The sequence below is a fragment of the Poecilia reticulata genome, chromosome 20 (assembly GCF_904066995.2).
Source record: "Poecilia reticulata chromosome 20, P_reticulata-male-v2, whole genome shotgun sequence".
NCBI classification, from domain to species: Eukaryota; Metazoa; Chordata; class Actinopteri; order Cyprinodontiformes; family Poeciliidae; genus Poecilia; species Poecilia reticulata.
In genome coordinates, this window is record NC_088849.1 from 14,714,496 (window position 1) to 14,728,941 (window position 14,446).

The window sequence follows — 14,446 nt, forward strand, 5'->3', positions numbered from 1 at the left end:
CTTTGCCAATTGTATTTCAGATCTGATACCTCAGATCGGATAGAGAATTCCCTCCTTTCAGCCTGGAAGATTAAAATATTAACAAACCAAACATTTGAAACCGAAATTGGAAAGAGCAACAATGAATAAAGGGGAATTGTCGGCTGAACCACAAAAAGTACCTCCCTCTGATTTATGACTTTCATTTATTCACTAAATCAAACCCAAGCAGCATACTAATAATCCCTAAATAAAAATCAAGAGCTAAAAGGGACTGGATTTGATTTTCCCATGACTGAGACAGCAGATATACACAACTTCCCAAAAGCGTATACCTTTTTCCCCTCCCAACTGCTGCTGCCTTTAGAAGTCCTTGCCAATTTAAAACTGAAAGCTCAGAAAAGGAAGCTGATCTGTATTACAAAAGTGCTCAGCATAATACCCCTCACACTGCAAAAGGCCTCCACTGATAAAAATACAAACATCAAACATAGCCAAGCCTTATATTCTAGTCCATCTTTAGGAGTTGTTAAATAATCCAGCTGCCTTACAGTCACAGGCTTCTCACTGATGCAACAAAAAGGAAACCACAAGATCAATGTTTGCATCTCTTGAGAGTCATTTACCAAACCGTACCATCAAGATTAGAAAAGTCAGCCTTACCTTCCCAGGAAACACTTGGGAAAAGTGGTAAGCTTGCGCTTCCGGTCCTTAATGAGGTTCCCTTTGGTCATGAGGTGGTAGAGCTTCTCTCCTTTCTCTGAAACCATGACCCACGTGTCCTGCTCCATGCCCAGCCTCAGACCTGTGCGGAGGAGGAAGCCTTTGCTGAATGAAAGTCACAGAGATTGTTTGCACTCAGCTCCTGGGCTACTCATCAATTACCAGCCGGAGAAGGTTAATGCCCTCTAATTTTGCCGGGTAAGTAGCACTGTCTGCGTCAATAGTCTTTAAGCGGGGTTAATGTCTTACATTACGGGACATTTATCTAGTGCAAAAATTAAGAAACGCGCTAAATGGACGGAAAACATAAATTCCTGGAGTTAGATTATAGCTAATAACTCCATGTGACGCAAAGCTGGTTAGCTGAAGCAGCTTTTTACTTTTCCTCCGTTCCCTTTCTTTCATGATGGCCTCCAGCCACTCCTGTTTCTCCTCCGGGGTCTTGGCCATGCAGACGAACCACTTGTTCTTGGCCGTGTTGTGGATCTTCCAGCCGTTGTTAACGATATTCCCACTGCTGTGGTAGTCGGCTGTGCAGCACAGAAGAGAGCGAACTGTCAGAAACAATCTCAAGGATTAACTTTAGAGGTTTTACAAAGCCATCTAGTAGAAACAAACGTTTTACTGAGTTCACGTCTAAGCGGACAGGCATCAGTTTGGATTCACTTTGATTAGGATACTAAAAAATAAAACACACTATGAGAACTAACAAAAAATGAGAGACAAAAGAAGTAAACTTCTTTAGAAGATTTTGAAAAACCAAATAAAATTACAACAGTCTCTTTTAAACATGCATGAAATTTGTAAATTATGGTTAAATATCAACAGTTAAGTTATTGAAAAACAATTTTTTAGAACTCAAACACTATCCACATATTAATTTCTCTTTTAATTCGAGACCTCAAATCTCTATTGACTGGCTTATTAATCTTCTTCTTTAATGAAATAAATAAAAAACAAATTAAGCAGGACTCATTGTTTTTGTAATAATGTACTAACTTACAAGAAGATCCCCTCAGAGCTGAAGGCTAATTAAGATTCACTAGTAAATTCTGAAATCATTTACACTGCTCAGAAAAACTATTTACACTCCAACAGATTCTTTGTTTGTCTTTTTTCTCATCTTGAGAAGTACCAGATCATTAAACATTTTGTAATCAATGAAGCATTGTGATAAATAAATCCCTTAAACGGGACCTGTCTGGCAACTTGAAGTAGGCCATAAGATCTCATCACATCCTTAAATGTAACAAAATTCATGAATAGATGAGTTACTGACATCTGCTAATCTAGAAAGGGTTAGAAAGAAACTTCTCGGGCTTTGGGACTCCAGCGAACCACAGTCAGTCATTATCTATTCGTGGAGGAAACATGGAACAGTGGTGAACCTTCCTAGGAGTGGCATCACCACCAAAATTACTTCAAGCATCGATGACTCATAAAGGAGGTCACAAAAGACCCAGAAAATCATCCAAAGTACTGGAGTTTCCCATTGCCTCAGGTAAGGTTAGTGTTCATGATTCCATAATAAGAAAGGAAATGACATCCAACCCAAATAACCAAGAAGAACACTGTGTAACATTTGTCCAAACATTTCTTGATGATCCCTCAACTCATTTGGAGATTCTTCACTGATGAGACGGAGAGTTTAGGAACTTCCATGCTCTGTTTCACGTAATGGGGAACAAATCGCCTTTGTAGCAAAACCTCTCAGAGATCCTGTAGATATTATCCGCATTCCAGTTGATTTTTATTTTTTATGTAATGGTGCGGTCTTAATAAAAGAATCTTAGTAATACCTGGTATTCTAAACTACAACCAGGCAGTGCCTTAAAACAACTGCATGCACAAGCCGCTTACTTTTTTAGAACGTCAACGTCAGTGTCAGACATAACGCTGACACTACATTGTGTCAAGCAAACCACGGTAGAGTTTTATTGCACATTTACACAATGATTTGGAAAATGAAAGTGTGAAGCAATCTGGACATTCTAGGCAAAAGAACTAGATTTAGCTTACAGTGGATTAAACAGGGCTAATGTGAATGCACCATAAGATGATCAAGAACAAAAACAGACTGAGTTGATACCTTGAAATTTAGTTGAATTATTATTTTTTTTAATCTTTTGAGGAACAATTCAAATACCCTCTAGCTGAACTCTTTTTTTTTTCACAAGAAACAAAAAGCACGATATAATAACCATCAATTTTAAACATAGCTAAAAGCAGATATAGTGTGGTGTTCTATGTATGGGATTCCTCGAGGGCGTTGGTTTTAAGCCCAGGCAGCGAATTTTGGCCTGGGAAAAAGTCAAAGCACTTTCATTACCCAGGAATCCCAGCTAAAATACTCCTGTCACCCTGGATTTCAGAGATCTCCTGTCTGTGGTGCAGAACACCCGTGAGTTTCTGCTCCGCTGCCTGCTTCACATGTTTATCCTCATGCTCTCTCCAGAACCAAACCTATCAATCTCCCACCAGAAACATGAAAACCCAACTGTCCATCCAAAGTCTGCTGGAAGGGAGAAGGTGAAATCTACAAATATAAATGATAATCAGCGGCTGCAAGAGGCCAAGAGACACAAAGCGCAGCAGTTCGCCCAGAACAAACAGTAGCGCAGTCTCAAGGATATGTAACCACAGATGGTAAAAGTGCTGTTGGATAAATAACATTTTAACCACTAACAAAGTAATATTTCAGAGTTTAAGCCGATTACTAAATTGTTCACCTCTTTGCATTAATTTGAATCTTTATTTAAGCTTTGCAGAAGGAGCAGAAATCAGAAAATATAATTGAAATGGTGTTTTTATGGGGGGTTTTTTATTGCAGGGATTACCTGTGCCATCGTCCACATTTTCCACCTCCATCACCTCGGTGTTGATTCTTCCTCTGAACTGGTAGCGTGGGCCTTCGCTGGATGCTTTGCTGTTTTTCAAACGCCTTCCGAACAGAAAAAAAGAACCACATGATTCGACTTGAAAGGTCAAATCTCTCTGTCGCTTTATAATGTCTGCAACTTCTTTGTCTAAATACAACATCTCAACTACGCTCAATGGCAACCTTGACCAAGATGCTTAAAGAAAATTGATCTTTCACTTTGGAATTTGAGTGGCTTGCTTTGTGGAGAGAAGTTGGGATCATAAAGTCTTTGTTTGGTAACCAATCCTGAAAACTCAGCTGGTCATCAATGGGTCTGATAAGTCCTTTGGGAAGCCAGCCGGTGAGTGGAACAGATGAGACCAGAAGATAGGATCTGGGATGCCCACAGCATCATAGATCCTCCTCTGTACTTAACATTGGCCATGAGATGCCTGAACTGTCCGCTGCTAAAATCTAAATTTTAATCTAATTAGTTTGCTTATATAGCATATTTTCTTGTTTTTTTTCCATTTTATAGACCGACTTAAGGACATAAAATTTAGCAATCATGCAATAGTAATTGCAAATCTTAAGATAGAACTAATCAGATTTTAAAAACTATAAATTGGTGAATTTGTTTCACCATAAAATGAATGTACTCTACTTAAAAGTTAGATTTTTCCTATGTTTTTTATTCTACTTTAAAACTTGAACTCAGTTTTTTCCAGTCTTAACCAGGGCATCCACTGCCAATAAGTTTGTGTGAGACTGCATAAGTAAGCCAATAAATCAAATTTATTGAAATTTCAGAATTTTGGAGAACACATTTGATTGTATTTCCCCCCTTTTCTTACACAATAAATGCATTTACTGTTTGAATTCAATAAAAGAAAGAAAATGTTTATGTTGAGTAGAATCAACTAATAATCAATGAAGTAGGCTGCAACTTTATCCACAAAACTATACTGCTTCATATACTTTTGTGTGTTTATGTGCTTTTTAAAAGTAAAAGTTCATAATTCTACTTGTTCAAAATGCATCTCCACAGGAAGCGATATAACGCCGATACTTCTAGAAATACACACATAGACGGAAACAGTGCTGTAAATGCAGTGTGTTAAAACTCACAGCAGGGTAAAAATGGACATGACACACTTGCGACAAGAAGACGGGAGATTCACCTGTTTTTTCTCTTGCAATAAACCAGAAGCTTGTCAAACAAGAAGAAAACCCTCTCTTGTATGTTTCCAGCTGAAATCTTTAGCAGGACGCCCTGCATCAGCATCTCCGTGCACGTATCTGTGATGTTGGATCCCTGGAGGGGAGGGAGGCAGGGAGACAAGCACTTCAAATCAAATAGTACTTTCATGATAATACACTGTTTTGTTTCGACATTTTGTGACCTTACTTCATTTCACTTTATTGAGTTGAAAGAGTGTTTTAGTCATCTCCACAACTTGATCCATCTGCTGCGTTCTTTGGTCTTCTTAATACTATTTGTTAGTTAATGTTCTCTAACCAACCTCAGAGGCTTTCACAGGACAGCTGGATTTATACTGAGGTTAAACTGCGCACAGCTGGAGCTTCTTCACTAACTAGGTTCTAAAAAGATTTGTTTGCACTGGATTTTATTTTTGGGTATCCGAGTACAGAGGGTTGAATACAAATGCATGCTGCACTTTTTTATTTTTATTTGTAGAAGCATTTTATTACATATCACTTTCTTTCATGCCATCACATAAAACATCAAGTAGATTGTAGCTGCAACATAAGACAGTGTAGGGGAAAAGAAAAAATCAAATGGGGATGAATAGTTTTTTAGGAATCACTACGAGAGAGAACGTTTCGATATCTCTCATGTGCAGATGTAGCGCTGGTCAGATGGGGCTCTACATAGCCCAGCCTTTCCTGTTCCCTCTCTCAGGGGTCTGAGAAAACACTCCCTGCTTCCTCCGAGCAGATTGCTGTGGGACATTAAACACGGGGTGGTTAATAGCCTAAAGAATAACATCCCGTCCAGCCAGGCTACGCGCTGCGTTGTCGCGCCTGGTCACCACATTTCTTGGGCATCCTGCTGCCGAAGTGATAAAGTGCGCTGTCTTTTCCCTTAAACTTTGCGCGCTCTGGGAATTTATGCGCCCCCGTTTGATCAGCCTCTCTCGGAGCTAAAAATAGCCCCACATGCGCACAGAGCTAGAAAATGTGCTAAGCATTTCCTCCTGCTGGAGACACGAGCGGGCCAAAACCTTTCAGGCTTTTTCCTTCTTTCCTCGCCCTTTCTCCTCCCTTTTCCTTCTTATGAGCAGTTCTCACTTTCCCCCCCTGCCCCGTCTCTGCTCCTCTGTGTCTTTTATTCCTTCCTCCACGCTTTCTTTTTTTTTTTTTTTTTTTGTGCGTCTCTCACGGCTTTTGACCAGATGTTAAACTAATTTGCAGCAAGTGAATGTGTGCACACCAGACAGAAAACTTGTTTTGATCATTCGGAGCCAACAATGACATCAAACAATCTCAGACAATGAAAATATATTTCCTTAAGCCAAGCCAAGTGTTACCCTTTAGCGTTTTGTGACACATTAAAAAGAAAGCTTGTTCTGCTAAGGCTAATTCAGCTTGAGTCAAAGTTCCTCTAAACACCATAACCTAATTTTTAGCATGGTTTTTTTAATGGAGGCAACCAACTACCAGACAAAAAAAAGCAACAACCATCAAGAGAAAGGATCAAGGTCTAGCAAATTGGAGGACAAAACTACTTTTGTTTTTTTTTTTTTACACCTTCAAATAGGTGGTAAATCCGATTTCAAACATTACTGTGATTTAGTTCAAGCTTTCATTTATGTACTTTGAATGATTGTGTCTTACATCTACCGGAAACCATAAATTAATCTAGTTAGATAATCTAAACAAGACATCAGACCAACAGAAAACGTTCACTGAACGATCAGATTGAAAATCTGATCTTTTAAGTGCTGTATCTAAGCATGTTGAATAAAAGGAAGAGCGGAAGGAAAAAGTAGGATTGAAATAGGTACGATAACGGCATCCTTGAAAGGATTGTGAGGAAAAGCCCATTCATGAGTTCAGGGAAGGTTTGCAAGGGGAGAGCAGCAAGTCGAGTCAGTGATTCAAAAGAGACCATCACCTGTTGCTGTGACTCTCCGTGGGAAAACCAAGAGACTTTTAGGTCAAAATGGGTAGTTCGATCAATTTGCATTAAGTAATATTAATGTGTTAACATTTTCAGATTAATCACATGCGTTAATGCATTAATGCTGACAGTTCTAGTGTTTTAATAGAGCAAAACAACTGCACACAGGAGTGTTTTTAAAGGAAATAACAGGAATCCTTGGGCTTGAATCAATTAATCAAGGCCAAGGATGAGAGAATCTTTCAAAAGAGGCCAAATTAAGTAAACTCCAAAACAGAAACACTGCAGATGAACTAACGACACAACAGAACAGAACACTAGGTGAAAGCCAAATGGAAACTACAACACCGAGGTCTAAAATTGCAACATTACCATGTCTTAACTTTGACAAAATACAGACACTTCTAGCGCTGACCAACCAGCAATCACAGTCCTGCCAAGCGCTGGCAGTCATCACAGTTGTGACCACAGCGGGCCATCGCCCTGTCTCTCCCACGCGATGTCCGCGAACCTGCCAGGAGGCCCCTGAGGCAGGCCAGCAGCGGAGCAGGTCAGCACTAATGAGCAATCATTCTGGACAGGGGAAACGGGAACGGAAAAATTTTCACAATTACCTCTCCTCTCATCCCTCCCGTCATTCCTCAAACACCCACACAGGAAAAACTAAATGCAAATCATCGCTCAATCCTCTGTTTTTTTTTGTGTTTTTTTTCTTCTCGTCTGTTTCTCTCTAGTTTGTAGTTCCCTCTCATTCGGGGGGACATGCAGTTTGGTGAGCCTGGGGTGCAGCCGTTGAGACGGTCCAGGTCCAGAATGAGCTAATGTTTGTAATTAATAAAAGTGCAAGGGAGAAACCGGAGAGAAGCAGCAGCCAGGAGTACAAATGTCACCCCACCCAACTCTGAGCCCAGCACTGACGGCACTATTCTTAGACTTAGTGCTTACTTAACCTGGTATATTTGTGTGTGTACTAGATTTTTATTGTATGATTATTTCTATTTAGATTTGAAATGGAAACCACAGTTATACAACAAGATGCTTAGCCTTTTTTTTTTCTTTTTGGCCAGTGCAGATGATCGACTCAAGATGAATAACTCCACATCTGTTTATGCTTCTGCAGCAGATTTTACACTGAAACACAACAATATGTCCTACTAAAACTAAAAACAACACATCTCAGAACAATCACTGCTGCTAACTTTTCTCCATTTCTCCATCATCTCCATTAAAAACCCAAAATTCAATACAATTGGATTCAATACAGGTCAATTGCATCTTATTACTTATTTTTACAAAACTATTGGTTCTTCCATAAACCATCTTGTTAACCTTTTTTAATAATAGATCAACTCAAAGTAGTTCACCTTTGTGAAGTGAAATGAAAGTGATTTGTGTTTTTTTTAATTTTTTTTATCATCATAAAAATCTTAAAAGTGTGCTGTGTTTTCACATTGAGACCCCTGCAACAGAATGACTTGGATCAAATCATATTCATGTGTTAGAGTGGTCCAATCAAAGTCCAGATCTAAAACCAAATCAGAATCGGTTGCAAAACATAAACTTCAATCAAAAACTCTAAATTTACCCAATCTGAGCTCGAGTTATTTCGCATAAAGGAATAGTGAGTTTCTAGTCGTTGCACTTCACAATCCTGCACTTCATTTGTGTTGGTCAATAAGATACAATCTCAGTAAAATATATTGAAGTTTGTCGGACCTGAGTACCGAGTAGATTGCTGGCTGAGAAACAGACACGACTTGAAGATTTGGAATAAAAAGCCCTCGGTCAAAAGATAAAGTAGACTAAAATGAAACAGTGACACAAAAAGGTCACTGTTTTGACCCACCTCCCATCCCTCGATATGGGACTGCCATTCTTCTAAAATCTCCAACTTCTCCATCTGCCTCTTGGCTTCATTGATGCTGGAGCACACCGCCTTCATCACCTGGAGGGACTCCTGCACCAGCGCGTGGTCGTTGTGTTTCCTGGGGGTCCTCTTCAGCAGCTCCTTTGAAGTTAAAAATAGTACATGTACACAGAGGAAAAATAATCACACACTGCTTTTGCTTTCAGGAGACATAAATCAGCTGGTTAAATCTTACGGTTTAGATGAGGCGTGAAAAACCTGTAAGAAAACCGCTCGACATTTTCTTCTCCGCTTCACTTTTCTCCCTCCGGTAGCTTTTCAGATCTGTGCCACCGCCTGCCGCGGCCTACCAACAGTGATGGGAACCTCATAGTCTAAACAGTGCTTCAGCATGTCAGCCACCACAGGGCAGATTTACACTCTTCTGGATATCTTTGCAGCCACTGATGGCTATCTGTGTCACTTTAAGGAGGAGGGGAGGCCCCCCAGCAGCTGGAAACCTTCAACTGGCTGAGCATCAGGTTACCCCCCCCCCCCCACCCCCCCACCTCCTTATTATTACAGCATCCTTGTGTACGTGCTAGTGGCTGTTTAGGGAATGCTGGGTGAATTTATAGATCTCAACAAGATGAATGACATGGGACCGCTCAGATCACCTAGTCAGAAACACAGCCTTTGAAAACGCATTGGATTTCACTCACGTTTCACGCAGAAAGAAGGGAAAAAGTCTGAGCTAAGAAGCGGGTGAGCAGGTGTGAGCGAGTCCAGCCGGTGTGTCTGGATGAAGAGCTAGCAAGGAGCGATGGCGATAGGTCTTGTAATATAGAGGCGGTGTGGCTAAGCCCTCAACTAATGCAAAGACTCGTCAGTGTCTGCAAAACACGAGGGCCGTACTCACTTTGAGCAGCAGCGGGTACTTGCAGATCCTCTGAATGGGAGCTACCAAGTAGCCTTCGAGTGGGACCTCGGTGTTTTTCCTGCCTCCCAGCAGCATGCAGTTCTGCAGCAGAGAAGAGGGACGGCAGGTTAATCATTAAGCCGGGTCTGTGAGGTTTTAATGGTGGAAGCCTCTAATCACTGAAACATTTTTCTTCCTTCACATGCAAGCCATAATGATTAACTATGGGAGTTATTTTTGATAAGATTAATAAGTTGTTTCCTTCAGCACAAACATTAATCTACATTTATGTTCAAAGAATAAATGTGGAAACAGATTAATGCTTGAATTTAGCAGAAGGGAATATGTAATGGCAGCAGCTTAACAGCTGGGGGAGCAAAGACAGAGACAGCGTACGTTTATTTAGTTTCAACTGTTTAATCTGGAATATAAATTTGATGTGTTTGTTTTACAAAAGCACCTTGAGATTACATTTATAGTGAATCTTCAGAAGAATAAATAAATACTAAACTGCAACAAAATCTTTGGAAGTCATTTAATAAAGACACTTCTGTGTGATTATTTCTATAAAGCTGCCATGGACACAGTGGCTTCTTTCACATACGGGTGAGACCTTTCCTCATGCACACAAAACACCCTTACTCTCTCAAAATGTTGCCATTATGTGACTTATCTGAAACAATAACTAAACAAACAAACAGATGGACGAACAGATGGATTGGTCGATCAGTTGTGTTCATAAAGCAAAGGAAGCACTGAAAATTTACTCTTTCCTGCATGTTTTTACAAGCAGAATTTCACAAGTCTTACTTTGTTTTTAAGAAGCAGTGTGGCGTTATTCAGATAAGGTCTGACTGGCCTAAATATGTAAGAATTTTCAGAAATACATTCGTGACTCCTTTAAAAAAAACAAAAAAACACTGAAATTGCTCTTCGTTGCTGAATCACAAACTGTGCACATCACAGGAGGGGTGTCTGTCCCCACTGCCTTCACATGCAAATAAGCTTTTCATGTGTGCATCATGGCGTCTCCTTGGAACATGCCACCCCAGCCATTTTATCCAAATCCAAAAGTGCCACTGCAGGGAGGCGATTGTTAAGCGCCATTAAACGCCCGCTCTTTCCATGACTCTTGCTAATAAATCCAACAGACCTTGTCTGTGGCTCACATGTGGGCACGTTTTTTGCCCTGATCACATGAGATTTTTATGACACTCGAGCACCAAACCTCAAGGACAAATATAGTCTTGAGTGGTTGTTTCTGCAACTGCAGTGAGATTACAATCCAAGTCCAGCACCTATGTCATTTCTACCATCAAAATTAATTGTTTTTGATGCTGTATTGGTATGAATAGGCATGTTATCAATCACATTTTTTTTAGGTTTTAGATTTATTTCTCCTGAACAGAGAAAAAGGTCTGATAGAGGATTTCCTTGAGCTTTAAAGGGAAGAATTGCTGTATTGCATCTCCATTGTTTTGAAAGAAAAAGTCAGTTTTAAGACACAATTTTGTTTTGACAAGTTTATACTGGTCACCTGAGCATGCCAAGTTGACTACTATGTACTGTTCAGAAAAGTTTGAAACATATTACATTCCATTTCTGAATATCATTACATCGGTGTTTCATGGCTGCACAGTAAAGCTGGAAAAAACAATCCCAACTGATCTAATGTCTTGCTATTTTAGAGGCGTCCTGCATTCCCCACTCTGAATTCCAGTACAATATTTAGTAAGTTAAATTAACTCGCCTTGTCTGTGCCAACACCTTGTATGGATTTAAAAACCTAGGGTGTGAAAACTCAGAATAAGTGATTAGGGGCGGGGGGGCATGATGGTCACGGAGAAAAATAGGAACGAGAAGATTGGTTTGTGTTACCGAGATATTTTACTCGGTGTTTGTCAAACAGCTTAGAAGAAACAGTAGAGAACTAAATAGAAGAGGTTTCCAAATTTGCAGAAAAATAGCTCACAAAGCATGGCATTTCCTGCTTTTGCTTTGCTATGACAATCAAATCAAATAAGGCTGATTTAATTATAATCTACATTTTCATTTCCCATTCAGTATGTCTAATGCAATTTATCATTTAGCTTACTGTCCTGCTAAGTTAATGCACCATCAAAACATTCTACTGATTCAGCTAACAATAACAGTCTTCAGGGTGAAGGTTGTCACTGAGGGAAGAAACCACTAAGTTTTAGTGTCCCTCAGGTGTTTTGAGTAGAGACACTTAAAGCTATTAAAAAATACACGTCAAGACATTTGTGTTTTTCTTTTCGGGTGCTAAAAGGTGTAAGAGAGAATGCGTTTCTTTCCGTCTAAGCTCTTTTAATAAATGTTGGCAGCCCTTCAGAAATATGAGAATTGAGGTAAGGCTCTACATCATTTAAGAAATACACAAGGTTTCTGCTTATATAACATTCTAATGAGCTTTAAGCAAAAACTATTATGTTGTTTTTTTTGTCTCTTAAATAAGTAAAACTCAATTTCACTGATCTTTCACGTGACTTCCCCTCTTCAACTAAAATAAATAAAAATGACCAGGATGTTTCTGCTAAAATTCCCAGCTGCAATCTGAAAAGGTTAGATCAAAGCTTGGTCAGAACGCGAGTCCCCCACTCGCAGCTAAATTAAGACTTTGACCTTCACTTGGTCAAAGCGACCCTTACCCTTGTGTTATAGTAATGATCATTCTCATCTCCCCTCTAACACAAAATTTAGCTAATGTGCTCGTGCATTACGGTGCAAGCACTAAGCTAAACTTTGTGGCAGGCAGCAAGCCAAAGGTTTACTGGAGGTTAATGGATATCCTCTCACTGGTCACTGCAGCTCCCAGTAGGTAAGCTGAGGTATAGCAACACATCGCTTTGTGTGCAGCTTAGAGAGTAACAAGAAACCCAAACGGCCCCAGATGGAAGGCTTGGTCCCCAAAAGGTCAAGGCTATAAATCAATGTCAATTAATTTTGCGCTTCTTCTGGCTACCACGACCAAAGATGCACACAAAGAATCAATCAGACACAGATTGTGGTGCCACTGCTCTGTGATGACGGGTAAAGCGTCTGCATGGACAATTTGAAACTTTCAGTCTATCAATTACAGACTAACAAAAGGTCACAAGTTTGTATCGGAGGCAGCAAAATCAATCGGTTCATAAAAGTGCAGCAAAGTTCAGTTTTCTGTATGTGTCCAAGCTGCCGACAAGAAAAAAGAAATCTTAAAAGAGAGAATGAAGTGATGATGAGCAGTGTAAAAAAAAAAAACTGGGAGTCACAAGATCTAGAGCTTAGCAGCAAATAAGTGCGAGTGCATTCTGTGAACTGGAACTAAGGATATATTCATCCTTTGTTCTGGGAACACGATACTCCCCTGTGGAAGTGAAAGTTTCCCGGGAACAGCAGGACAGGAAACAGAGGTCCGCCCACACATCAGGGCAGAGTCGTCTCGGTCCGGCCTTGATGCTGTCCAGTGTCTGTCTGCTGGTCACGGTTTGCATAAAGCCCATCTATGTTTCAGCTCACGCACTGATGTTTACGTCTCTCACCAGTAAGCACGTCCTGACGCTTCTGATCTTATTCAGCTCCAGCAGCAGCCTCTGGGCCTTCTCGTGATTCCCGCAGTATTCATCATAAATCTGGAAACGGCTCTTCTGCGGGACACAGAGAAAGCCAAAGGGAGCCAGAGGAAAAATGGCAACAAAGTTGTCAGACAAAAGGAAAAGAAATAAGGGCATAAATAGCAGTGTAAACTAGATCCTCAATGCTCTGAGATGCAGTTTGAAAAATGTTTAGAAATCCTGACACTTTAATTGAGCATTTACTCGCAATATCTTAAAAAAGGTTGTAGATTTTCTGTGACGAGCAACACAGAAATGAGCACTACAAATTTACTTGCCGATATTGTAGCCACTTCGAAATAAGTTTTTATTACTGAAATACTAAAATTAAAAACTATGCTAAAACTATGGTAAATGCAATCAGTATTTTTAAATTCCTAAAGCTCTTCTTCGGTTTTTGAATTACCACATTCGCCACATTTCCACTCAGTTTAGAGATTTGGTCCTGGACAAAAATACTTGAAGTAGTTATGCCCCTAACATACATTCACAACAGAATCCATGTTTTAGATAGCTTCACTAAACAGGGCTGGTGAAAGATTTACAAGCACACGCCATAGGCAGAGTTGTCACATTCATTTTCAATCCTTTAGGATGCAGTTAAACTTTTCTTTTTTTCCCAATCACATAGCTTGCGCAAATTTCACTGGTTGCCTGGCAGGAGGCGCGCAAGTGTTAGTCGCCTCACTGCGCACGTTCCATAGGTAATGAATGGAGAGGGAACGACTTCGCCTCCCATGTGTCGAGCCCATTACTCTATGGAAGCGAGAAGGGGAGGAGTCAGTCGATGCACCGGAGTGAAACTTTTTATCATCCAGTCTCTTTGGTAGAAAGAGAGCGATACAAACGAGCATGCAGCTGGAAGTTATCTAGCTCGTTTCAATTCATCGAGTTCATTTTAATTTATTACGCGATTTATTGATTTATTGCTTATAAACGCACGTGTGAAAATGAAAGTAAATGCCAAACCTTTTCAGTGAATAAAACTTTTAGAAAGTTTCTCAGTGTTACATTGCTTTTTATTTACATCGTAGGGATTTTGAAGGCTCTGCTGAACTTGAAAACCCCAAGGAAAAATGGCATATCGTAACACTGAGCAGACATATACATTGTGAAATTCTTTTCATTCATCTTGAAGGACATAATGTATTTCGCGGTGAGAAAAGACGGAGGGCGGAGGGGTCGGGTCTTCCATCATATACTGTCATCTGTCTTGTAGCAATATGACCAGCAACTTTCCACCAAAGCTATTCACGACACCCCATGCTCCATTGTCTCTGAGAGTCGACAGAGAGACCAGATCACACAGCCTCTAAATCACTGACTACAAAGTCACAGCAGACCAATGAAAATATCCCCG

The 14,446-nt window shown here is 40.1% G+C and overlaps 1 protein-coding gene across 2 annotated transcripts in view; it reads right to left on the reverse strand.

Annotated features, from left to right (window-relative positions):
• The window catches only part of prex2 (phosphatidylinositol-3,4,5-trisphosphate-dependent Rac exchange factor 2), a 97,142-nt gene that overhangs the window by 62,730 nt on the left and 19,966 nt on the right, over positions 1-14,446 (reverse strand). The window contains exons 4-10 of one of the 2 annotated variants that reach the window (XM_008396340.3): positions 13,015-13,119; positions 9,473-9,574; positions 8,554-8,715; positions 4,744-4,877; positions 3,540-3,643; positions 1,083-1,232; positions 643-784 (exon numbers count right to left, since the gene is read on the reverse strand). In XM_008396340.3, coding sequence (XP_008394562.1) covers positions 643-784; positions 1,083-1,232; positions 3,540-3,643; positions 4,744-4,877; positions 8,554-8,715; positions 9,473-9,574; positions 13,015-13,119 — 899 coding nt within the window. Of the gene's footprint in view, positions 1-642; positions 785-1,082; positions 1,233-3,539; positions 3,644-4,743; positions 4,878-8,553; positions 8,716-8,809; positions 9,113-9,472; positions 9,575-13,014; positions 13,120-14,446 lie in introns of those variants that run through there. The other variant, XM_008396341.3, reaches the window with a different exon arrangement.